This window comes from Pipistrellus kuhlii, unplaced genomic scaffold (assembly GCF_014108245.1).
Source record: "Pipistrellus kuhlii isolate mPipKuh1 unplaced genomic scaffold, mPipKuh1.p scaffold_m20_p_12, whole genome shotgun sequence".
NCBI classification, from domain to species: Eukaryota; Metazoa; Chordata; class Mammalia; order Chiroptera; family Vespertilionidae; genus Pipistrellus; species Pipistrellus kuhlii.
In genome coordinates, this window is record NW_023425427.1 from 28,259,366 (window position 1) to 28,287,117 (window position 27,752).

The 27,752-nt window shown below is 38.0% G+C and overlaps 1 protein-coding gene across 1 annotated transcript in view; it reads left to right on the forward strand.

The window, feature by feature from the left end:
* Positions 1 to 27,752, forward strand: part of ALDH1A1 (aldehyde dehydrogenase 1 family member A1) — a 44,487-nt gene that overhangs the window by 6,353 nt on the left and 10,382 nt on the right. Inside the window, exons 2-10 of the mRNA XM_036433795.2 lie at positions 6,255 to 6,359; positions 13,905 to 14,045; positions 16,106 to 16,235; positions 18,454 to 18,515; positions 19,952 to 20,080; positions 21,542 to 21,655; positions 22,286 to 22,388; positions 22,996 to 23,180; positions 26,494 to 26,658. Of these exons, the coding sequence (XP_036289688.1) occupies positions 6,255 to 6,359; positions 13,905 to 14,045; positions 16,106 to 16,235; positions 18,454 to 18,515; positions 19,952 to 20,080; positions 21,542 to 21,655; positions 22,286 to 22,388; positions 22,996 to 23,180; positions 26,494 to 26,658 (1,134 nt within the window). The remainder of the gene's footprint in view (positions 1 to 6,254; positions 6,360 to 13,904; positions 14,046 to 16,105; positions 16,236 to 18,453; positions 18,516 to 19,951; positions 20,081 to 21,541; positions 21,656 to 22,285; positions 22,389 to 22,995; positions 23,181 to 26,493; positions 26,659 to 27,752) is intronic.

Genomic DNA, 27,752 nt, shown 5'->3' on the forward strand with positions numbered 1-27,752 from the left:
TTAAATAGTTAACATCCTCACCTGACTTTTGTTCAGTCTCTTTTATTATTCAACCTGCATCTCATTCTTTCTGTCCCCCTCTCCCAAAGTTTTGTGTTTTGTGATTTTTGGAGGGTTGGTGCCTAAAGCTGACAAAAGGTATACACATTTACCAAACCCATTTGCAACAACTCCACATTGTGATTGGGGCTCTCAGGTTTGGATATTTTCCCAGGTGACATAAAAAGGAGAATCGCATCACCTTTCTCACCCTTGTTATTTCTTAAAAGAAATACTTTGGGTATTTAATATGTGATCTGTTAAATCTCTCTGCCACCAAGAAAGCACTGACTTCCCTTATAGTATCTAGAGCCACTGGTTTGGTCCCAGCCCCTCACTATCAGAGAAGCTATGACTTGCAGAGCTAGGTGGGAAAAGTGAAGGGGTTAAGCAAAAAATAAAAAAATAAAAATCATAGACCTTGATAAAAGCATGGTGATTATCAACGGGAAAGGAGGTAGGAGAGGGTAAAGGGGAGATAAATGGTGACAGAAGGAGACTTGACTTGGGTGGTGAACATAAGTACAATGTACAGATGATATATTATAGAATTGAACATCTAAAACCTATATGATTTTATTAATGTCAACCCAATAAATTCAATCAGAAGAAACAGAGATACTATAAATATAGGACATCCGAATATCTGTTGGAGGGAGTCAAGAGCTCTCTCCCCTTAAAGCTAATATGTTCCAAAATCTTATCTCAACATATAAGGCTAATGGGTTTTGTTTTGCCTATTAGTCAAATTTAGTTTGATCAAAGGCAGAAATATTTTGGGGAAAGGACTTATTAATTTGGAATGGTAGTTTTATATCAAATACATTAAGACAATAACTTTTACTTGGAAAATATTTTTAAGTATGATTTGGACACTAAAATTCATCCAGAAAACAGCCACTTTTGAAAATCTAATGTCATATGATACATCCCCTAAAATCTGACATAAAAAATGTAAGAGTAAAATCAATTTTTAAATCACCTCGACATTGTCATTGATTCTTTCCCCATATAAGAAGCACTTGAAGTACAAATGCATAGACATAATTTCCAATCAATATTGTGAACTTTCAGTTGAGGTTTCAAAAAATCTATATACATTATTCACATATGTCCTGATTCCAAAATTAATAATTAGAACATGGTTTCTATAATGGTTAAATAGAACTCAAGAATATTTTTCTTTTACTTTTACAGCATAATTCCATTTCCTCTGAACTAAAGGCAAATAACAAATGGAAAATGAACAAAGGGAGAGAAACGATAGTTCAGTTCAACAGGCCTAAATAGGTGTCATAATCATTAAAATAAATATTTGTTAGCCTACATTTTTCCATATACAGTACTTTTCCCTTATCCATGGTTTTGCTTTTTGCAATTTCAGTTACCCTCTGTCAACCACATCCAAAAATATTCAATGGAAAATTCCAGAAATAAACAATTTATAAGTTTCAAATTCCATACCATTCTGAGTCCTTTGTCCCAACCCAATCCCAAAACAATCCCTTTGTCCAATGTCTCCACACTGTATACACCCCTCATCCATTAATATATGCTCACACACCTGTTAGTCACTTAGGAGCCCCACTGGGTTATAAGATTGACTGTTACAGTGTCACAGTGCTCGTATTCAAGTTACCCTTATTCTACTTAATAACTCCACATTCACATATATTTTATTACAGTATGTTGATATCATTATTCTATTAGTTGTTGTTGTTGATCTCTTACTATGCTTAACATAAAAAAAACTTTATCATGATTATGTATATATAGAAAAGAACATAGTATATATAGGGTTTGGTACTCTCCACAGTTTTAAGTTTCCACTGGAGGTCTTAAAAATTATCCCCTGCAGACAAAGTAGGAGTACTATAACTATTTTATAAAACCACAGGAAAGGGGATTATTTAAAAAAAATATATTTGGTCTCACAATTAGATGGAAGCAAATGTCAAATGTAAAGCCAATAAAATTACCCCCTTCTCCCCAAATCATTAAGGTAGATCCTACCAATTAATTCTCCACAGCTCAGAGGAAAGAAAAGGATGGTGCATTCTTGATCTTTATTGTAACCAGATCATGCCATTATGTGTGCTGAGTTCTGTTGTTATGCTGAAAGGCCCCTGTTTGGGGAAGAATGTATTTAATTCATAATTTTCAGACTATAGCGCTATGTCGTGGTACTCTAAAACCTCATGTCCTCAAGCCTGGAATGTTAAAATGATTTCAACTAATGGACTCTGGTTGTTCTACTTTAAATCCACTTGGGGACAGTTTTCCTAGAAACCCTTATTTGATCCTGTCACCCCTTTATTATATCCAGAATAGAGTCCAAATTCTCATGTTGGAGATCAGGATCCACCACAAACTGGTCTCATTTTCATTGTCAGAACTTATCTCTGACTTGTTTCCACTGGAGCTGTCTGTTCCAGGCTAATCTCCTCCCTGCCACAAATATCTCAACAGCATTCCCTCCCTCTGCTCATTGTTTTTCTTTTTCCACCAATCCAATCCTATCCCTCAAGGATGCATTCTTCTAGCCCACATCCCTCACTTCCCAGAATTCCGCTCTGCAATTTATTAACTCAAGCACTGCTTTGGTGATTTTATTGCACAACCTTCATTTCTTTACCAGCTGATTTTTATATAAATGCACTCTCTTCATAAATCATGAGCCCCTTGAGAGCAGGGGTCATGTCTCACTCATCTCTTATTTTCCCCTCATACCTTCCAACTAATGAGGCAACTGTTTACTCAATACTTAACAAATACTTTTCTGAAGAAGAAAAAATGGTGACCATTTGGATTATGTGAATATAAACACAAATTCAAACAAAAGTTGAGTTCACAGTGTCCTCCTATGTAAAAGGTTAAAACTGAATAATGCAGGGCAGTTGCCGGTAATTTGGGGTCATCTTTGTCTGGTTTCATTAGCTGCCTGAGGCTGCTAGATAAACTTGTTCTTATTTTAGGTTAATTCTCATTTATAAAACATTCACTGACTTTCATTTGAACTGGGATTTTCAGATACAGCTTAGATACAATAAGTAAAATAAGCTTTACTACATCAAGAGATATATTATTGAGAACTTAAAACTTTAAGTTATCACATACCTAATGGGAATCAAGTAAGAGCTACAAAGTTTCATCTGTAAACCAATATCTGGAGATATCTTTTTTTAAAGGGAGAGTGCATTTTAAAAATATTTTTATTGATGTCAGAGAGAAAGGGAGAGGGAGCGAGAGAAACATCAATGATGAGAGAGAATCATTGGTCAGCTGTCTCCTGCATGCCCCCTGTTGGGGATAGAGCCACAACCCAGGCATATGCCTTGATCAGGAATCCAATCATGATACTCAACTACTGAGTGACATTGGCCGAGATGGAGATATCCCTTTTTTTTTTTTTTTTAATATGTACTTTTATTGATTTCAGATAGGAAGGGAGAGGGAGAGAGAGAAACATCAGTGATGAGAGAGAATCATTGATTGGCTGCCTCCTGCACACCCCCTACTTGGGATCGAGCCCACAACCCTGGCATGTGCCTTTGACCAGAATAGAACCTAAGACCCTTCAGTCCACAGGCTGACGCTCTATCTACTGAGCCAAACCGGCTAGGGCTGGAGATATTTTTTTTTTTTAAAAGAAAGGTACAGAGAATTTATTCAGGTAACAATTTGCAATCTGGGAAAGAGAGCCCTTGGTATGAACCAAGAAAATGTTCCAAAATAGAGAGGATGGGACAGGGTTTATAAAGACAAAAGTGGCAAGGAGCTGGTGATCAAAGAGATGGGTTGCAGGTGGAATAAGATCATAAACTTCCATCATATGCTTTCTGATTGGTGGGGGCAACTGGGCTTTCAGTGACTCAGTGATCTAGCAAGTGAAGTTGTGAGATGAGAACAATGGTAAATATATGATTAAGCATTTATCAAGTGCTAGTTTTGGCCCAGGCCTATAGAAAAGGGAGCTCTTTGATCACACAATTACAGTACAGGGAGTATTATTTAACAGTGAAGCCAGGACTACAATTTATCAAAGAACACAATCAGTAGAGGCATGGGGGTTGGAGGGAGTCCTGGGTTGGCGGCTGGGATCTGACTGCAGGCAGTTTCAGAGCCCAAAGGGCCAGGTTATACTCTGTGAGTAGCTTAAGAGCTCAAGCTGCAAAACATCTACATTTGGTCACAAGAGATGATATTAAAGTTTTTATAAGTATTCACACCACAGGCCTAACAAAATATAATTAATTCTATAGCTCATTTTTATTCGGGTTTTCTTTTTGGGAAATTTTATAGTGGAAGGATGGAATTCTGGGTATGTCTCTGACAGGGTGAGACTTGTGCTCTCTTAGTTTAAAAGCTATAAAGTCTAAAGAGGTCATATTATCTTTAGGGTAGAAGTAAGAAGAATTAAAAATCTAAGGATGGATCTGATGCAAATTTTGCAGACTGTCTAAAAAATCTAGGCAAGTACCATGATGTCTTTAGTTTTTTGTTTGGAATTAGGTGAGCTGATAGGTAGATTCTAACTTTAATACAAAGCAGGACATAAGTAATTTAATAGGATACTATTACACTATGTTAGAGGGAAAAGGTTAAATCCAAGTGGAGCTACTAGTAAAATCTTCATGAGTTGATGACATTTTAAGGTATGAGTACAAGAAAAGAGTAAAACTCCATCTGAGAAATAGCATGCATAAAAGGTGTGTGAAGCTGAAGGGCATGGTACCTGAGACAGCAGAATGAGGCTGAAACAAAGGTAAACTGTGGAAATAATAGGACAAATTTATGAGTTCATAAACCACCTTATTATCATGCTAAGGAATTTGTGAATAAGAACCACCTAAATGATCTGAGGAGGGAACAATATCTGAATTAGGCTGGTTTAGGAAGATTATAATAACAGGGTGAAATTTAAATTAAATTTCAGTTAGGCAGAAGTGGGGGAGGGGCAGGGAGAACAGGTAAGTTTCTTTACAAAAACAACCAAAAGGATGACTAGGAATTGTGTTTCTCATTAGCAGGAGAGAAGTGTGTGTGTGTGTGTGTGTGTGTGTGTGTGTGTGTGTGTGTGTGAGAGAGAGAGAGAGAGAGAGAGAGAGAGAGAGAGAGAGAGAGGGAGAGGGAGAGGGAGGGAGGGGAGGAGACAGGCAGAGTGACAGGCAGAGAGACAGAGAGATAGAGAATGTACTTGAGCACATTTTAGAGCTTAAATTTGAGTTAAGAGCAGTATAAAGCTAGAGATGACTGTGAGTTGAATTTGGGATACTTTGATTAAGGTCTTTCCCAGCCATCCCTTGGAGGAAAAGTACAAAGATAAGGGCTAGAGATGCATAAAAGAAAATAAAATTTGAGAGTAATTACAGGATTCTATAAAATATGTGTTTGATAGCTAGAATGCTGAATCATTCTAAAAGACGTTGGGCAAGTCAATATTTTAATCTACATTTATTTTGCGTCAAGTTGAAATAAGATGCCAATGTCTTTTTTTCTTAATGAAGGATAATAAGAATTTCATGGTCCTCATCTGTATTCCATATCCCTACCAGAGAAACGAGAATTTTCTCAATACATCTATCTTTCCTGTACCTCCAGATATGTCTTTGCACATCTAGTCTGTTCATCTGGACTGCTTTTAATCCCTATCCCCTTTATGAATTCATGCTTATATAATTTTCTTGTCAATTCCAGGGCTAGCACCACAATTCTTTTGAACTCCTTCAAACACACAGATTGATGCTGTTTTGCCATATGAATAATTATATTGATGTCAAGGGGCAAATAAAAAGTTTTCTCCTTTCCCTTGTTTATTTATTGTACATGGGTGCACAAATATCATAGTGCACCCATGTACGGACTATTATAGGTCTCAGTAATGTGTAGTTATTGGCTTGTAGGTTCTTTAATTCAGTTTTAAATTATTTATCCAAGAATACTGAGGTTAAGCCCAGCTGGTATGCTCAGTGGTTGAGCATTGACCTATGAACCAGGAGGCCATGGTTGGATTCTGGTCAGGGCACACGTGGGTTGTGGGCTTAGTCCTCTCAGTGGAGCATACAGGAGGCAGTTCATCAGTGATTCTCTGTCATCATTGATATTTCTGTCCCTCTCCCTTCTCGGAAATCAATAAAAATATATTTAATTTTTTAAAATTAAATTTGCTCCATATTTAAATGCCTGTTTGTCTATTTTCTCTTCTTTCCCTGCAGATCTTCATAAACAATGAATGGCATAATTCAGTGAGTGGCAAGAAATTTCCTGTCTTTAATCCTGCAACGGAGGAGAAACTCTGTGAGGTAGAAGAAGGAGACCGGGTAAGTTTCTTAGAACTAGTTTCATTTGATGCCAGATTTTATTTATTTATTTATTTTTTTGCTTGTTTCTCACCATCATGAGCCACAAACACCATTTCAAGTTCAAGTAGACATGTCATGAAAATATGGTTTCTGGGGCCGTCTCTGGGAAGGTCCTCTTCAGTCATGTTTACACATGATGATGTAATAGCAGAATATAAAGGTTGAATAAATTACTCAAGGGGGACATTGTTCATAAATGATGAAATCAGCATTCACATGCTGTCCTTTGATCCCAGACCTTGTGACTGGCAAGGCTACTGCCTTACCTTGTAATTATTACAAATAATTACACAGGGTAAATTAAATAGCCCGGGGAGTGCAGAGAGTAAAAGCCTTCAGATTTTTTATATATATATACCTTAAAATGTGTATATGTTCACAGCCTAATATAAAATGATTTTCTGAGATTTATTTTGTATATAGTAAAAAAATGAGATAAAATGAAGAAGCATAAGAAGAAGAAAAAAAGAAAAATGATTTTCTGGCCTTGCATTTGCCAGATGTGGTCAGGATTTCAATCTCATGTGAGATATAAAACGGTAAAAATGTTTTGTTGCTGCATGAAAAGACCACTGAGAGATGCAGTCAGCAAAACCCCAGGATAACGGCATTCGTGACATGTTCCTGTGGAGTGTTCATTCTGTCATTTCCTTCTTCCCAATCAATGAGCTCACTAATTCCATGGCATTAAGTCTTGCAGACCTACTCCAAGGTAGACATAGACCCCGGGGGGGGGGGGGGGGGGTTTCCCCTGTGTTTAGGAAGGGCCCTGGGTTCAGGTTGCAGGATCCGCAGTACAAGTTAAGACCCACGCCTTTAGGGTCATAAAGTGCAGAGTTTAGTCAAAGGGGTCAACAGCTTAAGAAGAGGAAGCAGAATAGAATGGAGAGGCATGTCAACTGCTTTCAGAGTTCACGTTCTCTATGTGCTGGAGTTATCCATGCGTAAATTCTTCAAGGGCTTTTCACTGTCTCTGGGGCGGGGGAGGAATGGTGGTGGAAACAAACCCTTGTTTCTGGCTTCCATCCCACCCCCCCTCAAACACCCCCTTAACCTAAGAGTTTCAACTTCATCATGTTCAGTACCACCCCTGACATTACATGCTGTTTGCTGCCTCTGTGTCACAGTGCAGTGCAGTCCTCGGGATCTAGTTTACACCATCTTCTGTAGCAAGAAGTTCCACTTTCATATTTACCTTGTTTGAACTTCTATTCTTTTTTGGGGGGGTAAAATGGAGAGATCGCTGTCCTGAGCACTGGTTTTTCTGACCATTTCTCAGGTGATGCCGATGTTGCTGGTTGGGGTCCGGGTGGGGGGAACGCACTTTAAGAACCTGATCTAAGGTATTAAACAACACGTTGTGTCTCCTCTCAAGTGTTTGCATTTAATAAGGTGCATGGACATTGACAGGTAAGACAATTGATGATTGGGAACTTCTGTGATAATTGCTTTGCCCCTCTAAGAAATGTCATAAGAACAAACTCAGGCACAGACATTCTGATGACGCTTGGTGACATATTCTAATAGACCCAGAAGTCTGTGTCTTGTGAGCCATTCCCAGAAATCAGAAAAAAAAAAAGAAATTATTATTTGCATTCAACAAAGAATAGTTTTTATCAGAGACTTCCAAAGATGTGCACAAAACCGCATTACCTCAAATGTCTGCCTCGTGGCTTGAGTGGCTCTGTCAACACTGGGGAGGTGATAAAAGTAATAAAAGTCTAGGTGAGGGCACAGCTGAGCCCTTGTCAGCTGCCTACTCTTTCTCTCTAGAGGTACAAATGCCACTCAGGAGGGAGACGGCAGAGCTGTTTGCAGGTTGCAAGTAACAAAAGAAAAAATCTTGATGCTTTAGCAGGGCCAGGACATTTCGCTTTGCTACTTACTGGGGTTTAGTTTCACCAGGAAAACAGATCTGAGCCTGGAGGGCCAGGGGAGATCTCATCAGGCAATCTGAGGTCTTCTTGGCATTCCTGGTGGAATCTCCTCTCTTCCCCAAGTGCAGTGAGGGTGAGCTGGTGATCATACCTTAAGCTTCCGAAATATTTGTCATTTACTGACAACTACTCCTACTCAGAGGAGAGCAGAAAAGTGCAGATCAAGGACACTCGTTCGCCTCCAGCAAAGCTTCAAATCGGGCCATAATGCTGTTCACGTTGGCTGGCTACTTGGCACTCAAGTTAAATTGTTTATGATATAAAATGTCACAGTTGGCAACTGTTCGCTTAACATCCAGCACACTTGTCATCGCATTCTCTTTTAGAATGAGCTACTAACATTTGTTATTAAGTAATTACTGCCGTTTTCACAATTTTGGTGATACAAAAAAAGGTATGGAAACTCCTAACATTGCTGAGCCAAAGGTAGAACTTTGCCAAATTACTGGAACTGGCTCTTCAGATAATGAGCCAAGAAGGTTTAAGGATTTAATTGATGAGTAGGATGGGATTACCAATGGACTGTACACTGCCTCTCAGTGGTTTTATAAAGAAAGGAGGAGGGGCAAGAACAAATGGAGGTTACAAAGCAAAGCACAGATGTGGGTGGGAACTGTTTTCTTTTCCCTTCAGTGGCTCTTTTAGGTTACATTGACTAATACTGGAAACTGCGTTTAATACTAAAGCGTGACGTGACCAATAATTGCTGGGGATAAAAGTAAATATCCATTAACGTAAGTGCTATGACAGGTGTAAAAGTGAAACTGATCGGGTAACTCTTTTCTCCAAATCTGAATGAATTCAGTATAGAAATGCACAGTCTGAGAGACTCGTTCTTCTGTAACTCTGTTTACAAGGCATTTGGTATTTCATCATCATTTGCATTATGTTTACACATTGAGCTCGGGTCCCTTACCTCTGAAAAGGAACATTTTAAATCCTGTGCAGTAAAAATGGTAGCAAATTTGACTTTCCTGTACCAAATTCTGTTCTGCTTAATTAAACAATTATGACCTTGGAAAATGATAGCCCTAGAATAAAAATACAAGCAATGCTTCTCCTGGCATTTAAAAAAATGAATACTTTTATATCTCAGTTTCATTTACTGTAAAAGTTTTGTTATATAATTAAACCAATTAAGATATGATTTATCATTTACATGTCAATATAAGTAAATTATTTATATAAGGAGCATCTTTATAAAAATCAATGTAACAGAGTGAGTTTATAAAATAAATAACAGATTATTAAGTATTAACTGCTGATTGTAGGCATGGAACAGTAAGGAATGTGTTATAGCTTATAATAGAGAGAAATATATATATTCACTGCAAAAAAAGATCATTATCAGCATAGCCTTGCAGAGCTATAAAACTGGATTTAGGAGTTAGAGATAGGATCAAATTTTGTAGGATGGATTTCATGCTGTGTTTCCTGTCTTGTAAAACAGAGTCTATGATGCTTAACTATGGCAATAATTGTGAGCTAATAACGCATTTAGCATTAGTGCCTAGAGCCCAGTAGGCTCTTAACCAGTTAACTGCCACACATACCAAAATGGAAACCATTCCCATTTCTTCCATATGTGCTGGGTTATTTACGAATTTAGTTACCAGAATTATCTTTACAAACCCAGAGATGTCACTAACAAGTCTGATTTTAAAATCAGGCAACCAGATTGATATGCGAGGTTTTGCGGCTATAGAGGTGCATGATATGTGGGGAAGGTCCACTTGTGTCTATAGATGCTTATGGCATCCAGTGGGTTAACTATCAAGCTGGATTAGTCTGGCAAGGGTTTAGGTAGATTGTGATATTTCAGCTGGGTCTTAAAGAATATACGGGACTTTGAAAGTAAAAGGGGTATGTTGGTAGAATGTTCTAGGCAAGAATTGCAAAAGCAAAGGTGAAGAGTTGGGCCAGATAGAATTAAAAAAAAAAAAAAAAGGAAACGGAGGTTTGAGGACGTGAGGTGGGGCCCAAAATATTGGGTTTGGCCTTAGGATTGTAGGCAAAAGGGGCAGTTGCAAATATGTGAAAGGGAAGGTGATAAGATAAAAATATTTGCAGAAGATTAGCCTGGTAAAAACTGGCCAGGCCGAATGGGGAGAGAAAAGGATGAATGGATTTGTGAAGGCTAACAACAGTATGAGATAATAATGGCCTAAAATAATACAGAGCGGTGAAAACTGAAAGGAAGGATTAAAATGTACTACAACTGCTGAGAGTTCTCTTAAGGTTGTTTTGACTGCTACAACTGCAATAGCAACTGCTACCATTTAATGATCTGTTAGAGTGTTAACCTTTTCAATCTTCAAAACTCTGTGAGGTAACATTCCTATTTCAAAGATAAGAAACTAAAGCTTAGAAAAGTCACATCACAATACCTTTACTTCAGAATACTTTTTACATTTTGCAATATATTGCAGTGCTTATTTTGTTGTACAATTTCTTCTAGTCTGTTGGAATTTTCAAAACAGCAATCTCTTTACATCAGTATTTTATTATTAACAGCCTGATAATAATAATGCTACAGAATAGAGAATTTAGTAGATCTTTATATGGTTGGAAGGATGGATGGATGGATGACTCAAAGCTTGCATAGCTAATATATGAGGAACCAGTGTTCACATGTATGGGTTGTTTTGTTTCAATGCTATATGTTAACTGCCGTTATTTCATTTCTGTTCCCACAAGATAAAATATAAGATGTGAGAGAAGTAGAGCATGATTCAAAGAACATCCTTATTTATAGCAGCATTCTCGAGGGATGTATTTTCCTTATGGCAGAGTTACTTGTCTTAAAGCAAGATTTTTCCATGTCCCTCTGAAAGGCCAGAATGTCTACAATAAACCATATTTGGCTAAGGCTGATGGCAGAACACTGAGCAGGAGGGTCAAAATGAAAGCTGTGTCACAGAAACCTGTTTAAACATATCACAGCATATATTTTATAAGCTGTGGTATCCACATATCATGCTGGCAATTTCAGGTTCTTGTGGTTTCCTTTTTTATTTTTTAAACAGTGCCCTCCAAATATAACTTGAAAAGGTTAGAGTCTATGGCTTAAAACAATGTCCAGATATAAGCAATCATTGTGATGAACTGAATACCTAAAATATGACAGTATATATGTTTTTCAAGAAGGGAAAGTAGTCATGCATATATTTTATTATATATACTCATCATTCTCTCAGGTTAGACATAGTGAGATATACAACTGTATGATGTATGATAGTGAAAGAATGTTTGCTTGTACTCTGTAAATATCATCTTAATCAGACCAGATTACACTTCTGAAATTTCCCTCTCACCCCAAATCATTTTGGAATGGCAATAAATACTGCAAAAATAGTTCATTGGTTTTTATTTTAATTTGCAGGCTTATAAGTTTTAGGTTTCTTAATTGAACATAACCTAAGGCAGGAGATATTAATTTGAAGTCCATGTCTCTCAAGGGGGTAATGTCATCTTTGAATGAGGTTTAATTTAATTGTGGGAAACTTTAAAAAATGTAGTATAGGGCCGTGGCCAGGTTTGAGTTGGGGAAAGCTTCATCCCTATACACGAAGGTTATGGGTTCAATTCTCATTCAATCATCAACCAATAAATGCATAAATAGGTGAAACAACAAATCGATTATTTCTCTCTCTAAAATTAATAATTTTTAATGTAGAATAATTTCCCCCCCTCAGAGTCTCAAAAAATTGTCTTCTGCAAAAGATGCTACCTGTGGGCCAGAGACATAGCTATGATTGTGGCCAGACCTGTATACAAAAAAAAAAAAAAAAAGGAAAAAGCAATCTATGTTTTTGCAACTGGTTTGATGGAGAAAAGAAAAGAAAAACACACATGAAATAATAATGGCAAAGGAGGAGACTTTTTTAATTTGTATATTCTGGTAGAAGCTCAGAAGAGGTATGAAGCAGAATCTGTAGGGAATGGAGTGATCGTGGAAAAATGTGTAACGAGGTGGACTAGGAAGGAACAGGAATATTAAACCCAGGTCAGAAAAAAGAATGAGAATGAAGGCAATGTGGGTGAAGGCAAGGAGGCTAGACTGAGTGTGGCATTACTTATTTGACTTTTACTTGAAGTAATGCAATTTTTTTGTTTGTTTGTTTTCAAAAAGAAAGGAAGAAAGAAGGGGGGACGGGGAAGAGCGAGAGGAAGAGAAAGAGAAAGAAAGAAAAGAAATTGACTATTTACCTACTTAGGGATTCAAAAGCATCTTTTTGTACCCAGGTGGGAAATGAGCAGTTGTCACATGCAGACCCTCTCTGTGCCATTTTTACTACCTGTATGCCTGTATGCCTTTTTGCTGCTGCAAAAAGGATTGATCAATATGTTTATAAAGTTTCCTCTTCAACAAGAAAAGAAAGTTCTTATTCACCCTTTTATACAGGGTTGGGGAATGTCTGTCCCGGGGGTTTATAAGGCCCTCAAAATCATTTGGTCTGGCCCTGCCAAGCAAGGCCTTGGAGGTGAGTTAATGAAATGTTTGACCAAATATAGCAGGATAAATTTTAAGTTGATAATTTTGTATGGCCTGCAAATGAAGTTATAAATATGCAAATGGCCCTTGGCAGAAAAAAGGTTCTCTACCTCTGGTTTAATAGGGTTCTTCCTGAGAGAATGCACAGACCGTAGCGTCCCGGAGATTAAAGAGGATAATCACCATGTTAGATCTTGAGCTTTTCCTGGAGCTCTGGGTAACCAAGTCACCAAAGCACTGTAAAGACATTGTGAAGAGCCAAGGCTCCACAGTCAGACAGCCTCCGTGTAAAACTCAGTTTGGCCACTTTCAACTATTCACCTTGGACAACTCTCTCTTTGCTTCAGTTTCTTCATCTGTAAAATGGGAAACATATTTGTTTCATAAAATTATTGAGAATGAAATAAGTTAATATGTGTGAGGTAATTAGAAACTTCCTTGACATAGGGCAAGTACTCAAATGAGATCTTAAAATACTATATTTTTGCCCTACAAAATCAAGCATGAACTACGTGTGGGGAACTAGTCATTTTAAAGATCAGGCAGCAGGTGTAATCCCAATGTACAGTAGTTGTGTTGATACAATGTGATAGACTTTGAGCTGATGAAGACACTCTGGGGCTGCTTGTGAGGCACCTTAGTCTGTTTTATAGGCTTACGAGAGGCCCAGTGCATGGATTCATGCACCAATGGGGTCCTTGGCCTGGCACCCCCTCACAATCCGGGACCCCTTGGGGGATGTTGGACTGCCAGTTTTGGCCTGATACCCACCAGCCAGGCTAAGGAGCCCCACCTGTGCATGAATCCGAGCACTGGGCCTCTAGTATGCATATGAGATCTTTGGTTAATCTCTTCCTGCCCTCCCCACTCCCCACTTCCCTCTGAGATTCATCAGTCTGTTCCATGTTTTCATATTTGTGTGTTGAGTATCTGCCCCCTGGTGGTCAGTGAGCATCATAGCTACCAGTCGAACAATTGCTTAGGCAAATATATATATATATATATATATAGATTGCCACCAGATTTGCTAATATATTTAACCTACTGAATTGAATTAACTTTGACTTGCAGGAGGATGTTAACAAAGCAGTGAAGGCTGCACGACAGGCCTTTCAGATTGGCTCTCCCTGGCGTACTATGGATGCTTCGGACAGGGGACGACTTCTGTACAAGTTGGCAGATTTAATTGAAAGAGATCGTCTGCTGCTGGCAGTGAGTACAAGCCAAACCAGGCAGCTAGTGAGACCCCTAGAAAGCATTCATTGTTTGGATTGCAAGTTGTTTTGATTTTGGTGATCACTACATGCTCTCCGCAAAGAAATCAAAGAGACTTTATCTACCAGCTCTCATATAGGAACATTATCATTGAGTTTGTTTTTAAATAGAAATCTGTATTCCAGTTCTGGATGATGTTAACTTCTACTTCAAGAGTAGATTCTACAGTCTAAACTTTGGCAAGCCCCGAGTTAAAGCAAATTAAACAAATTTCTTTCCTTCACTATGGAATTTCTGAGTGATTAACAAGGTACCATGTATCCTGGAAAAATATATGAATTTCTCTAACTTATTTGACCACTGACCTCTTTAAGTAGAAAATCGTATAGAGTTTTTTAAAGGTGCCTAAAATATTTCTAAATCTTATTTTTTCTTAATCTAGCCCTCCAAGACACTTAATAAATGCCCCCCTTTTCCTTTCTTGAAATGAGTGTGCTTACAATGGTCTTGATTACATTACGTGTTTTATACAGGTGAAAAGGTGAGGAATAAAGAAAAAAATCCAATTATTCATGTGTTTATAAAAATTATTTTATGTATACTACTTTTTAAAAAAACATTTTAACAGTTAGATGAGTAAGCACATAAAATGGATAGGGCAATTACTTCCTCATTTTCTTCTCAATTGGGTGTTACAGTGAAGCCAATTTAACACAAACCAATACAAGATCAGGTTCCAGAGTAAATATTTATTACTTTTAGATTCTTAACTAACAGTAACAAAGAGGCCTACATTTGTTTAAAAAGTCAACATTAGCAATCCTAGTTCCTCAAAACACAATTTATTACTCAAAGATTCAAAATATATAAAACTATGCAATTAGAAGGGTTTAAAATAAAACTACGTTAACCAAAACGTCCTGTAGGAGGAAAGAATTTGCCAAAATTGGCTTCTTTGAATTATCTGATATGTGGATTACAGAGAGTTGAATGTTTTCCTCATCATAAGATCCTCAGGGGGGAAATAGAATAGGCATACAAAAGGCATGTGTAATTGAATTTTGAGATGGTGTGCAATATAAGGCAAAGACAAATTATACATGAGGAAAAGATTTAATAGCTTATCATCTGTATTTTCCTGCCCCAGAGAGCATTAAATTCCAAAGGAAGGGAGGAAAAGAGGAGAGCGGTCACCTGAAAATGCTAGGACACTAGACTAAAAAATGTTGAACTTTACAGCCTGACCATTAAAACAATAATTATGAGCCTGGCCAGTGTGATTGAGTGGTTGAACGTGGACTCATGAACCAGGAGGTCATGGTTCAATTCTCAGTCAGGGCACATGCCCAGATTGTGGCTCAATCCCCAATGTGGGCCATGCACGAGGTAGTCGATCGATTATTCTCTCTCATCATTGATGTTTCTACCTGGCTCTCCCTCCCTCTCTCTGAAAATCCACAAAAACATATATATTTAAAAAAAAAAAGAATTATGACAATAACGGCAAAACTGGGAGTTTCACAATTTAAAATTCTGCTAAAGAAACTCATAGATGAAAGATCCAGGGGCCTCTTCACTTTGTGTGAATTAATTGCTTCTATGCAGATGGAATGCAAAAATTAAAAGTAAATATTGAAGCATCACTAATAGCCACTGACACAAAATTTGTCAGCCACATTTGTATTGTACAGTGAAATCTTGTTGGAACTCTGAACTGTCTAAGGAGACTGGTTGTGTGTATCAAATTATGACACTTCCTAGAAAGTTGGTGAGTTAGAGGACATTCAGAATGGGACAGAAGGAGCCCTAGGGTTTAGAAACCAGAATCTTATTAACCTTTCTATCTAGATCTTGCTCTGTGACCTTAAGCAAATCAAAGCAAGTCATCTTACCTCCTTTTTCAGTCTCCTTTTAAAGGAGGTTACTAGTAAACAAGATGACTTCTATTTCCAGAATGTATTAGGGCATCATTATTCAAAATATTAACTATATATATTTAATCTAAAAATTTACGGAAGTTTAGATTTGAGGTTTGATCCTTTTTTTTTCTTCCCCAGACAATGGAAGCAATGAATGGTGGGAAACTATTTTCCAACGCATATCTGATGGATTTAGGAGGCTGCATAAAGACATTGCGCTACTGTGCAGGGTGGGCTGACAAGATCCAGGGCCGCACAATACCTATTGGTAAGTAGCTCTGAGGAGATGACTGTAGAGCTGAATAATTGCAAACACCCTCTTTAAAGATGTGAACCAAATAAGGCAAAATTATCAGTCTTCCCGACTTTGAGACAATGCAGTTCTGAACCTGGAAGTTCGGCTACAATTCATCATGTGGCTTTTAAAATTGTTTCAGCATAATCCGTGCAGGAGATAACACTATAGATATTCTAGAAAATATTAAAATGGAAACATTATTGTGCTTGAATTACTGACTTAAGGCAATTTTCTTTCTAAGGGTCCAAACTTTTCAAAGAGGGCCACTGAAATTATTTATGTAGGTTTTATTCCTGGAGGCTCTTAGACCCTTTCTAAATTGTAATTATTTAAGACACTTTGCATGTCACGTGTGAGTCACTTTCGATCATCTGTGGCTGGTCTCAGCTTAGTTATATCAGGTTAATTAAACAAACCAGTTCACACATGGACTGTTTTTATAGCCTGATTTGAGAATTGGTGTGAGTGAAGAGTGTGTGTGTTAGTGTTTACTAAAATACTATGCACATGATGGGATAGGAATATTTAAAAAGCATCATTTTGGAAGACATGATGGGTAGAAGTTGATTCATATAAACTTACTGACTATAGAAATACTGCACCCTCCAGGGCTGGCCCTAATGAGCGTTTCCAATGTAATTAGAGTGTCCAGCAGGTTAGAAGTGAGAGCCAGGAAGTTAAAAGGGGAGAATGAAAGCCTGGTGATACCAAGAAATGTGGCTATTTTAGAAACTCTTACTTAATCCTTTGACAAAATGGGCAAAGTCAGTTAAAGTGCCAATAGCTTTTGATAAGGAGCCTTCTTGCTATGATAGCCAGGAAGTTTTTGTGGGAACTGGGCCAGAGAATACACCGCACAATGTAACCTCAGGACAGCCACTTCAAACTCTGAGGCATATGTCCAAATGGAAAAGTCCAAAGCAGTCAAGTCCAAATGGAAAAGAAATGTATGTTGGACCTTTCTTTTCATGGATTAAGAGTTTGCTTTTATTGTTTGGTAGGAAAAAACAAATTAGGACATGCTAGTAGGAAAGATTTATTGCTCTTGAGATTTTTTTAATTCTGCTTTTCAATTTTATTGTTTAAATTATATTACTTAAAAATGTTTCCATCGTTTTATTTTTTTATTTTTTTTAAATATATTTTATTGATTTACAGAGAGGAAGGGAGAGAGATAGAGAGCTAGAAACGTCGATGAGAGAGAAACATAGACCAGCTGCCTCTTGCACACGCCCCACCGGGGATGTGCCCGCAACCAGTGTACACGCCCTTGACCGGAATCGAACCCAGGACCTTTCAGTCCGCAGACCAACGCTCTACCGCTGAGCCAAACCGGTTTCGGCTGTTTCCATCATTTTAGAGCAGGCGTCCTCAAACTTTTTAAAGTGGGGGCCAGATCACGGTCCCTCAGAGAGCTGGAGTGCCGGACTATATGAACTACTAATTCCTACTGTAACACCTCGGCTGCGCTCACTGCCCAAAAAACCTGGCGGGCCGGATCAGACTCCTCTGCGGGCCACAGTTTGAAGACGCCTGTTTTAGAGCTTAGAGCTTCCAGAAACATAACTTTAATAGTTCTTTCACACACTTTTTACTTCTTTTTTATGAAAGAAAGGAAACTTGGAGAAAAGGGATGCTTTAGAAAACAGCCTTCCTGCATGGTGAGAGAGAGAATTAAGTGTCTTTCAGATATTTTCCAATTTTGCATTTTGGCTTTGGCCTAATTTGGTTTTATGGTTTCTCTCATTTCAAATTGCTATGTAAGACTCAAATGTGGAATCTAATGTACAAAATAAACTGCTGGAAAAATAGATTCTAAGACATAGAAGCATAGAACAGACTGTAGAACCTCAGAGGGAAGGCAGTGGTGAGAAGAGACCAAAGAACGTGTATGCATGTATGCATAACCCATGGACACAGATAATAGGGGTGTGAAAGCCTGGGGTGGGGGATGGGGGCAGGCTAGTATGGGTCAATGGGGTGGGGGGAGACATATGTAATGCTTTCAGTAATAAATATTTAGTTTAAATATGCTATTTGATAGCTCGAATTTTTATTTTGCAAATAGTTAGAGATATCTTCTTATTTTATTATTGCTGTCTATACCTTCTCCCGCATCCGCCCCAAATTAACATTTCATGAATATCAGTCACATTATATGTAAATGATAATGTGTTTTATTTCCTAGATGGAGACTTTTTTACTTACACAAGACATGAGCCTATTGGTGTGTGTGGCCAAATCATTCCTGTAAGTTGGTCTATTTAATTTTCGATCTTAAACAGAAAACGAGTTCTAATTGTATTTCATTTGGTAATGAGGCTTTCTCCAGCACAAATGGATGGTTAGATGTTTGCCAAATATATGACAAATGTAGTAACTGTTGAACTTGTGTCTCTTTGTGACTAAATTCCTTGGAAATGTATTACACAATCTAGAAATCTGTCTATATCCTGCATATCTCTTGAGTGTGTTTCAGTATTACAACATCAACAAACTTGACCTTTTACTCAATGGTGTTTTGTGTGTGTTTTTTAATGCCATATTATATACTCTTTGAGGCTCTTTGTTTTTAAAAAGCAGCATTATATACTCTTTTCAAGTCCTGAGTGAATTTTTTAAGTTAAAATGGAAGAAACTATCAGAACACTGTATGGAATATAGCCTCCCTTTACATAAGAAGCTTTGATACTTCAAATTCCTGATAGAGAAGCTAGTATTTTAAAGCAGAATTATGAAGATTTTTCTTTTGAGCCCCACAAATAGGAAACTATCTAGATTGCATTTTAACATCATATTTTAAAAGGTCAAATAAAACATGATAAAATGCCCCAGAGTTCCTAAAGGAGGAAGTAGCAATGACTTATCTTCTGCTTCAGTGAGATTGAAATGTATATAATGTATACATATCAACGTTTTGAGTGAAATTTCTTCTTAGTTCAAAAATTCCAATAAAACAACACAATCTCTAATACAACTAATAGCTAATAATTACTGCCTGCCTATGAGGAACCAGTCACTGTGTTAAGTACTTGGCCCACTTTCTCCATCCATCTCCAGGACAACTTTCCGAGATAGAGAAGATGCGTATTAGCATGCATAAATGACATGACGAATTCATGCTAAGAGAGCATGCAACTCGTCTGAATTCACATGGCCCATTGGTGGTTGAACTAAGATGTGAACCAAGCTCTCGGCATTTCAGACCCTAAACTGCTTTTGTCTTGAAAAAGATATTTGTCTTAGAAATAAATGCTACTAATTAATGTTATTGGGTAAATAGTTATAATAGATTATCTGCATACAGACAGAGGAATAACCACATTTTTAAACACTTACATAAAACTTATAATATGTTTAGAAGTAATGCTTGATTTCCAAACCATGCAGTGGTGTTTTTTGGGTTTTTTTTTTTTTTTTTTTTTCATGGTAGAAAAAGCTCAGGATAACATCACTTGATATGTTGTGGTCCCCTCGTGCTCCTCTTCTCAGTCCAGTTTCTTCCGATCTCCTTAGCACTTATGAGTTGCTTTTAGCAAATAATTTAGTTGGAATACTCCTGACGATTAAACAAACCTACTACAGTTATTATTTAACATCTACAGGAAGTGTATAATGTAGAAGTCAGATTAGTGAGTGTGGCTTTCAGCGATTCAATGACTCTATTGTTTCCTATTGCCTTCTAGTGGAATTTCCCGTTGGTAATGTTGATTTGGAAAATAGGGCCTGCCCTCAGCTGCGGGAACACGGTGGTTGTCAAACCGGCAGAGCAAACTCCTCTCACTGCTCTTCACGTGGCATCTTTAATAAAAGAGGTAAGTCTCCTAAATCAAAATATGCACAAGACTCAGGAGTCCTGCCTTCCAATAGGAAGACCTCATTTGCTGCTACTGTAAACTGCATTGCTTGCCAAGGGCTCCTGTCCAGTGCAGACACATTTAGCATGGCCGCTGGCTGGGCGCTCCGCGGGCAATCAACCAAAATGAACCTCTGCCCACAGGGAGACAGGGCGCCAGACTCAGAGGCTTCATGTCAAGCAGTCGCCTCACTTTTTTGTTTCTTGATTCCAACTCTCATAAATGCAAATTCATAGTAAAATTGATACAATTTTCACTAAAATGTTGAAATTCATGTTGGTTTATACCTGCCATTAATGGTCTGGAGTTTCTGCAAATTGTCTAAATAGCTCATCCTCAGGTTGGAGGCCTCTGTGCCAATACGCTTACTCATCATGTTGAGCCACATTATTTTTAAACACATCTGCTCACTAGGGGATCTGTTGACATTCTCTTTTCTATTGTGGCTTCCTCTACATGTACGTTCTTGGACACTAGAAACATAAATTTAGGAATACTGAACCCATATTTTAAAAAGACTCTTCACTTCAAATTATAAAAAGTGAAAAGAGAAAGCAGATGGAGGGTTGAAGAACTCAGTGAAAATAAGGGGAAGGGATTAAGAAATACAGCTTAGTAATTGAAAAAACAGTCTCAGGGATGTACAGCACAGGGTAGGGAATATAGTCAATAATATTACAATAATTGTATGGTGCCCTGGGTACTTGAAATATTGGGAGGGCCACTTTGTAATGTATATGATTACCCAGCCATTATGCCGTGTACTTGAAACTAATACAAAAATAATACTGAATGTAAACTGTAATTGAAAAAATAAAATTTAAAGAAATGAGGCATTGTGATATAAATAATATGGAATTTTAATGTGCCCATGTCAGTTGCAACACTGTTTTCTACCTGGTAATTATTTAACTAGGAATAAAATCAATCTGTGTACCTTAATCGTGAATGTTTGATAGTTCTTATCTAACATTGTACTGATCACATAATGCCCATGGGAATTTGTACCCCACTTGTTATGCCCTGAACAATCAACAGGTAGAAACTAAAATGTGGGATTCTTTTTAGCTCCTTCTTTTTGCTTTCCTTCTATGTGAGTAATTGGCCAGACACTTCTATACAGACTATCCTTTTGATTTACTATTATGTCATTTGAGACAGCCATCACTAGAGCAATGATCTATAAAAGTCAAGCATGGACTTCTCCTGAGAAGAAGTGTTCCCTCAACAATGCAACCAACCACTGGGGTTATTTTAGTGGGAACAAATGAAATAATAATAGTAATAATAATAATAATAGTGAAATCACTTAAGTGAATCTTGTTTGATATGGAAGCTCATAAAGTCAACACAGAGTGGCAGCTCCAATCCCATGTTATTCTCGTTTCTGTCGTAACTGTTTCACTTTGCACCTTGCAGGCAGGGTTTCCTCCTGGCGTGGTGAACATTGTCCCCGGGTACGGGCCGACTGCAGGGGCTGCCATTTCTTCCCACATGGATGTGGACAAAGTGGCCTTCACTGGCTCTACGGAGGTAACATCGTTCCCTTAGGCCAGTCGTTAAGGAGGTCTGCATCTCCAGCTGTCAGAAGTGTGTTTCATGTAACTGTTTTTAAGCCGACATTTCCTTAAAACAAAAGTTCTTTTTCAAATGATTTGTTCCTTATTCGAACCTTCAAGCATGTTTATAGATCATAAGCAGATGTGGCTGAGAGGAAACGAAATACCTATTACCAACTCATCAGGACTGGAGTGAGCTGTTTTCAGTGGGCTCATTCCTTTCCCTGATGAGAAATAGGACCAGTTAGGCCTTGGCATATGGTTAGGCCCAGTGTATGATAGAAAATATAAATCAGGCTACAGTGATTTGTATGAAAAAATGTAATGTTGCCCTGTAGATTATAAAACTTACACAGCAGAGCCTCCCCCTGAGCTCCTTATTTGGGGCTCGCTCTCCCATGAACATTCTGAAAGGCCAGCAGCTCAGCCTCCCTGGATGCTGTTGCTGGCCCAGCCTAACTTTCCTGCCTCTCCGGCTGCAGGTGGGCCTTCTAGAGGGTTAAAGAACAGGGCCCCAGCCCCAGCCATATAAATGTAAAATGCTAAATAAGCCTGCCTTCATGAGAGCAGGCTAAGCCTCCTCTTTTGTAACGCTCCATTTCAGGTTGGCAAAATGATCAAAGAAGCTGCGGGGAAAAGCAATCTGAAGAGGGTGACCCTGGAGCTTGGCGGAAAGAGCCCTTGCATTGTGTTTGCTGACGCAGACAGTGAGTAGAAGCCCCTTGTTCACTTTTCACTCCGTCCTTTCTGGTGTCCGGCAATGTCACCCAGTGACCTTGAAATTTACAAAGGGGGCTTGCTTCTAACGTCAAAGTGTAAGGCCCTAATCAGAGTCCAGAATTAACTCTTGAAAAATCTCTTAGCTTGTCCTAATGTGATAATGCTAGATTAAGTCTAACAGAGACACTCTTTCTTTCTGGTTTGCAATAGTTTACTATTCTCCCAGTTGAACTCTAGATGCACTAATGGTTTGACATTTCGGAGCCCTAAGATGTTTTTTTGTTTTTTTTTAATTCCATACCTTTAAATATTAGCATCATATTAAGAAGAGTGAGATACCCTGAGACATATTGGACTAAGGCCAACCACCACATTTATTCAGATTCTACTACTTGTTGCTGTCATTTCAAAATCAGGAAGGATTAGAAAGGTTAATTTGTCACCTGGCTGATAAGAAGTGGAGTATATTGAATCAATATTTGGCTACATGGCTCATGATTTTTCTGTAATACCAGATCGCCTTTAAGAAAGGTGTATAAAAATGCATCATCTTTAGAAAATATTTCTTCTTTAACATGCATGTCTTCGTTGCAGTGGACAACGCTGTGGAATTTGCACACCGTGGGCTGTTCTACCACCAGGGCCAATGCTGTATAGCCGCATCCCGGCTTTTTGTGGAAGAATCAATTTACGATGAGTTTGTTCGGAGGAGTGTCGAGCGGGCTAAAAAGTATGTTCTTGGGAATCCTCTGACCCCAGGAGTCAATCAAGGCCCTCAGGTGAGTGTGTAATGAAGGAACAGCCTTTTCAGGGGACGAAATAAAGTGTCCTCTTTAGGCCTAGTTTTTATTGAAAAGCATTACCTCCCAGATATGTATCTTCCGAGGTGACAGTATTATAACAGTAGGATTTAAAAACCAATCTAACTCCCAAAAGTTTTACATCTAAGAGTTTAACAGTCATGTTGGGGATTAAAGGTGTGAGGGAAAATAACAATTGACATAAACTTCTTGTTTTCTTCCATCTGCACACCTCTTGATTTCTATGTACAGTTTCCTGTCCACTTGAACTGTCTTAAACAAGTATATCACTTGGTTCTTCCTCAGAATCAATCCTTTGTCTCTGTTTCCATCCCACAGAGAGAGACACCCAGCACATTTCTAAATTCTCTCCAATGCTTTCAGTTGCTCTAATGGTGACACCAGTGTCCTAAAAGGTCTTGAGTTCTTGGGTTTGTAGCAAACTTCTCACCTTTGTAGTTAAAAGCCAATCACTCCTCTAGAGCAGCGTTTTTCAACCGCTGTTCCGCGGCACACTAGTGTGCCGCGAGATGTTGCCTGGTGTGCCGTAGGTGCAGACAGGACAAGAATTTTATAATTTTTCACTATTTTGTTTACTTAATATTTCATAATAAAGTAATTATAAAATACTTTCTTTGTGTTTATTCGATTCCTATTCAAGAGAATTACTTTATATATAGTCAATATAGGCACAGAGTTAAATTTTTTAACATTTTCTAATGGTGGTGTGCCTCATGATTTTTTTCATGAAACAAGTGTGCCTTTGCCCAAAAAAGGTTGAAAAACACTGCTTTAGAGTTCCCCTTTTCTTCTGTCTTCCTAGAACCAGTACCAATAAGAGTGTCTTTCTTTAACTTTCTCTTATTCACAGGTGACATTTTCCCTCTTCCTTGCCCAGTTCGTTCTTGATTATCTGTTACAATAATCCTGGAACTTTGGGGTGTTTCTACTGTCACCTAGTGGGTAGAAGCCAGAGATGTTTCTTAACATCTTACAATGCACAGGAGAGACTCACATCAAAGACTTTTCTGGCCCAAATGTCAGTAGGGCCACTGTTAAAAAATCCTGCTGTAGAGACTACATATTAAGCTCAGAGGCTCTATTCTTTCACAATATTCATATATGCTGTTCCACACTGTTGATTTGGGGGGGAAAACACTGTTATTGACTTACTCACTAAGCCAAAGATAAATTTGATTAACCCCAACTTATCAGCAAAACCCTGGGACAGGTACCTGGAAATGCCAAAAGAAACAGATTATGCTATCCAACCTCATAAAGTTTATAGCTGAGATATGTTAAAAGGTTGTCTTGTAGTTTCCTGCTCATGCAAGATATCCTAGTAAGAAAATCTTAGGAGTTAGGCAGTGCCAAATATTCAGACATAAAAGCTCAAAAATAACTGTCAAGGTAATAAGTAGCTTAGTATTATCCCTTTATACTCTGTGTTTATTTTGGAGTCACATTTTGCTATAACATAGTGCTGGTTGTCTGACCACATTGTCAGTAACAATACATTAAAATATAAATTCCTGTATTTTTAGAAATGAATGACCATATTCGTTTTCTCACAAATAATTCTTTAGCCTTTATATGCCAGTGCATAAGCAGGGATTGCTTTGTCACCAAAAATACATCATGAGATTAAAGAAATAATTTTTGGAGGCATAGTCAGATTAATGTATTAGAATAGGCCAGAGACGTTTTGTACGGAAGTGCAAGGATCTTGGACTATTTATTAACAGGATATCTTCACCAGGCAGAGCTACCTAACTTCACCCCTTAGCCTGGTTGTATTTAAATTACCATATATAATTACCATATTATAATATTTAAATATTATACAGTAATTTAAATATTACCTCTCATTAAACCAATACTACAGCTTCATTTATCTGATGGAAATGAAGAAACATTTTGTGCCAAGGCTGGTTTGGCTCAGTGGATAGAGCGTCGGCCTGTGGACTGAAGGGTACTGGGTTCGATTCCAGTCAAGGGCATGTACCTTGGTTGAGGGCAAATCCCCAATGGGGGATGTGCAGGAGGCAACTGATCAATGTTCTCTCATGTTCTCTCATTGTTGTTTCTGGCTCTCTATGTCTCTCAGTAAAAAAATCAATAAAATGTATATTTAAAAAAAAAGAAAAAGAAACATTTTGTTTTTGGAATATTCAATTAAATATTGTGCATTGAGGAACATTGAGCAACATTGTACAGAATGTTGTGCCAATCTTAGAAAAACAGTTTCCACTTTCACATAGCATTTAATCTAATTGGCTATGGTTGCTGTGTTGTGTGCAGTTAGAACTTTATAAAGCCTTTTATTGGGCTTGGAAGATAGGGAAGATTTCAGAATCCAAGAAGAAAATAAAAAAGAACATTTTTTTAAGTAGTGAGAAAAGACAAGTTAGTCTGGTAACTCATCTTATCTCCTTGATCTCTGAAGATATCCCTTTAAAACTGCACCTCAGCCACACCTGAGACAAAACAGTCTTCCCCAGTGGTTTGGAGTCACCCAACCCTTCAGTGTCCCAACATAGGCATGGAGGCAACAGGTGGCACCAATTCTGGTGCACGAAGGGGAGGGATGTGCTCTTAGTGTTCCCAGACAAAACTCTGCACTCATTTTTCGATTTATTCATTCAAGTTCTGTGATTTTGTTACATGTTTAGATGTGGCCAGTTTTATGAAGTGGGATGACAACCGCTAGACATTAAAACCAGACTTACATTGACCCCAGGGGACCTGAAGTGGGAAGGATGTCCAGGCTGTGGTCAGCACAGACCCAGCCATGAGGGATGACCAGGAATGAGGAGAACCAGACAGAGGTCCAGGAATCTTCCTAAAGTCCCATAGCATCTTCTTTCCAGATGCTCTAATTCAACCCAGTACCAAAGTTCCTTTGGTACTGGGTTGAATTTCCTACTATCTTTTTATTTCAGTCAGGACTATAGTTTCCAGTGTGCTTGATTATTAACAGGCATTTCTTCCAGGATGAAAAAAAATGAGTCATGTGCTTGCAGTGCCAATAGGCTTTTCCCATACAACTGTTAAAAAAAAAATACTAAATACAAATCTCTATCTTCAAGGTACATGGAAATATCATCAAAAAGGTCTTCAAAAGTCAGATGAAAGTAAACTATACTCAAAGAATGAATCTGAGCCTCCGTCTGCTGTGTTGATTATCTGACTTAACAATAGCATTCTGAAGCCCCCTGTAACAGGCCACACACAATGTGTTTTCTTTACAAGCTAAGTTTCTTTTCCTTTTCATGCGGTATTTTTCAAACAGATTGATAAAGAACAATATGAGAAAATCCTGGACCTCATCGAGAGTGGGAAGAAAGAAGGGGCCAAGCTGGAATGTGGTGGAGGCTCCTGGGGGAATAAAGGCTACTTTATCCAGCCCACGGTGTTCTCTAATGTTACGGATGAGATGCGCATTGCCAAAGAGGAGGTAAATGGTTTCATTCTGCTCGCTTACCTCTGTTGCCACATTCTGTCTGCGTGTGGGTACACAGGGTCCCTTAAATTCTCTTTGAACATCTTTCTCAGTATATGTTACTTTTTATTTCTGTTCTTGATAAAGGTTTAAAGTTGTGATCGAGACTAAATTAAAAATAGTAAGGAATTCATTTGGGCAGGCCAACAATATCCAGCCAAATACAGATCAGAAGGCCGAACAATTTCTAGGTGCTCCCTTCACAGACCTAAAGTAATAGAAAACTGTCTCTTTTATGTTGCTTTTCTGCTTTTGGAAAGAAACTTTTGAAAATAATTGAAAAGGATAAAATTACATGCAGTTTTTTTATGTAAGCTTTTTATTTTGAGGTAATTGTAGATTTAGTTGCTGTAGTAAGGAGAAATACAGGAAAATCCATGTACTCTTTACCCAGTTTCCTTCAATGGTAACATCTTGCAAAACAATAGTATCACAGCAAGTATGTTGACATTGAAACAGTCAAGACACAGAACCACATTTCATCACCACATGACACTTTCATGCTTCCATTTAATAGCCTAATCCATGCCCCTTCTACCCAACCTTGGCCTTCCCTTAATCACAAATCTATTCCCTAGTGCTATAATTTTGTCATTACAAGAATGTTAAACAAGTGAAATCATACTTCATGTAACATTTTGAGATTCACTTTTTTTCATTCAACACAATTCTTTCTCTATAGATTCATCTAGGTTGTTGCATGTAAGAACAGTCTTTCCTTTTCATTGCGGAATAGTAGTCCATAGTATGATGTGCCACAGTTAAACCATTCACCCACTGAAGAACTTTGGGGTTGTTTCCAGTCTGGGACTTATAAGGATAATGTTGCTATAAACATTGGTGTATAGGTTTTTGTGTGAACTAAGTCTTCATTTCTCTGGTATATTATAAATGCCCAAAAGGACAATAGCTGAGTCAGATGATAAATGCAGTTAGGACAATAGCTGAGTCAGATGATAAATGCAGTTTATTTAAGAAATTCCCAAACTGTTTTTCCAGAGTGGCTGATAGATTTCACATGCCCATTAGCCATATATGAGTGGTCCAAT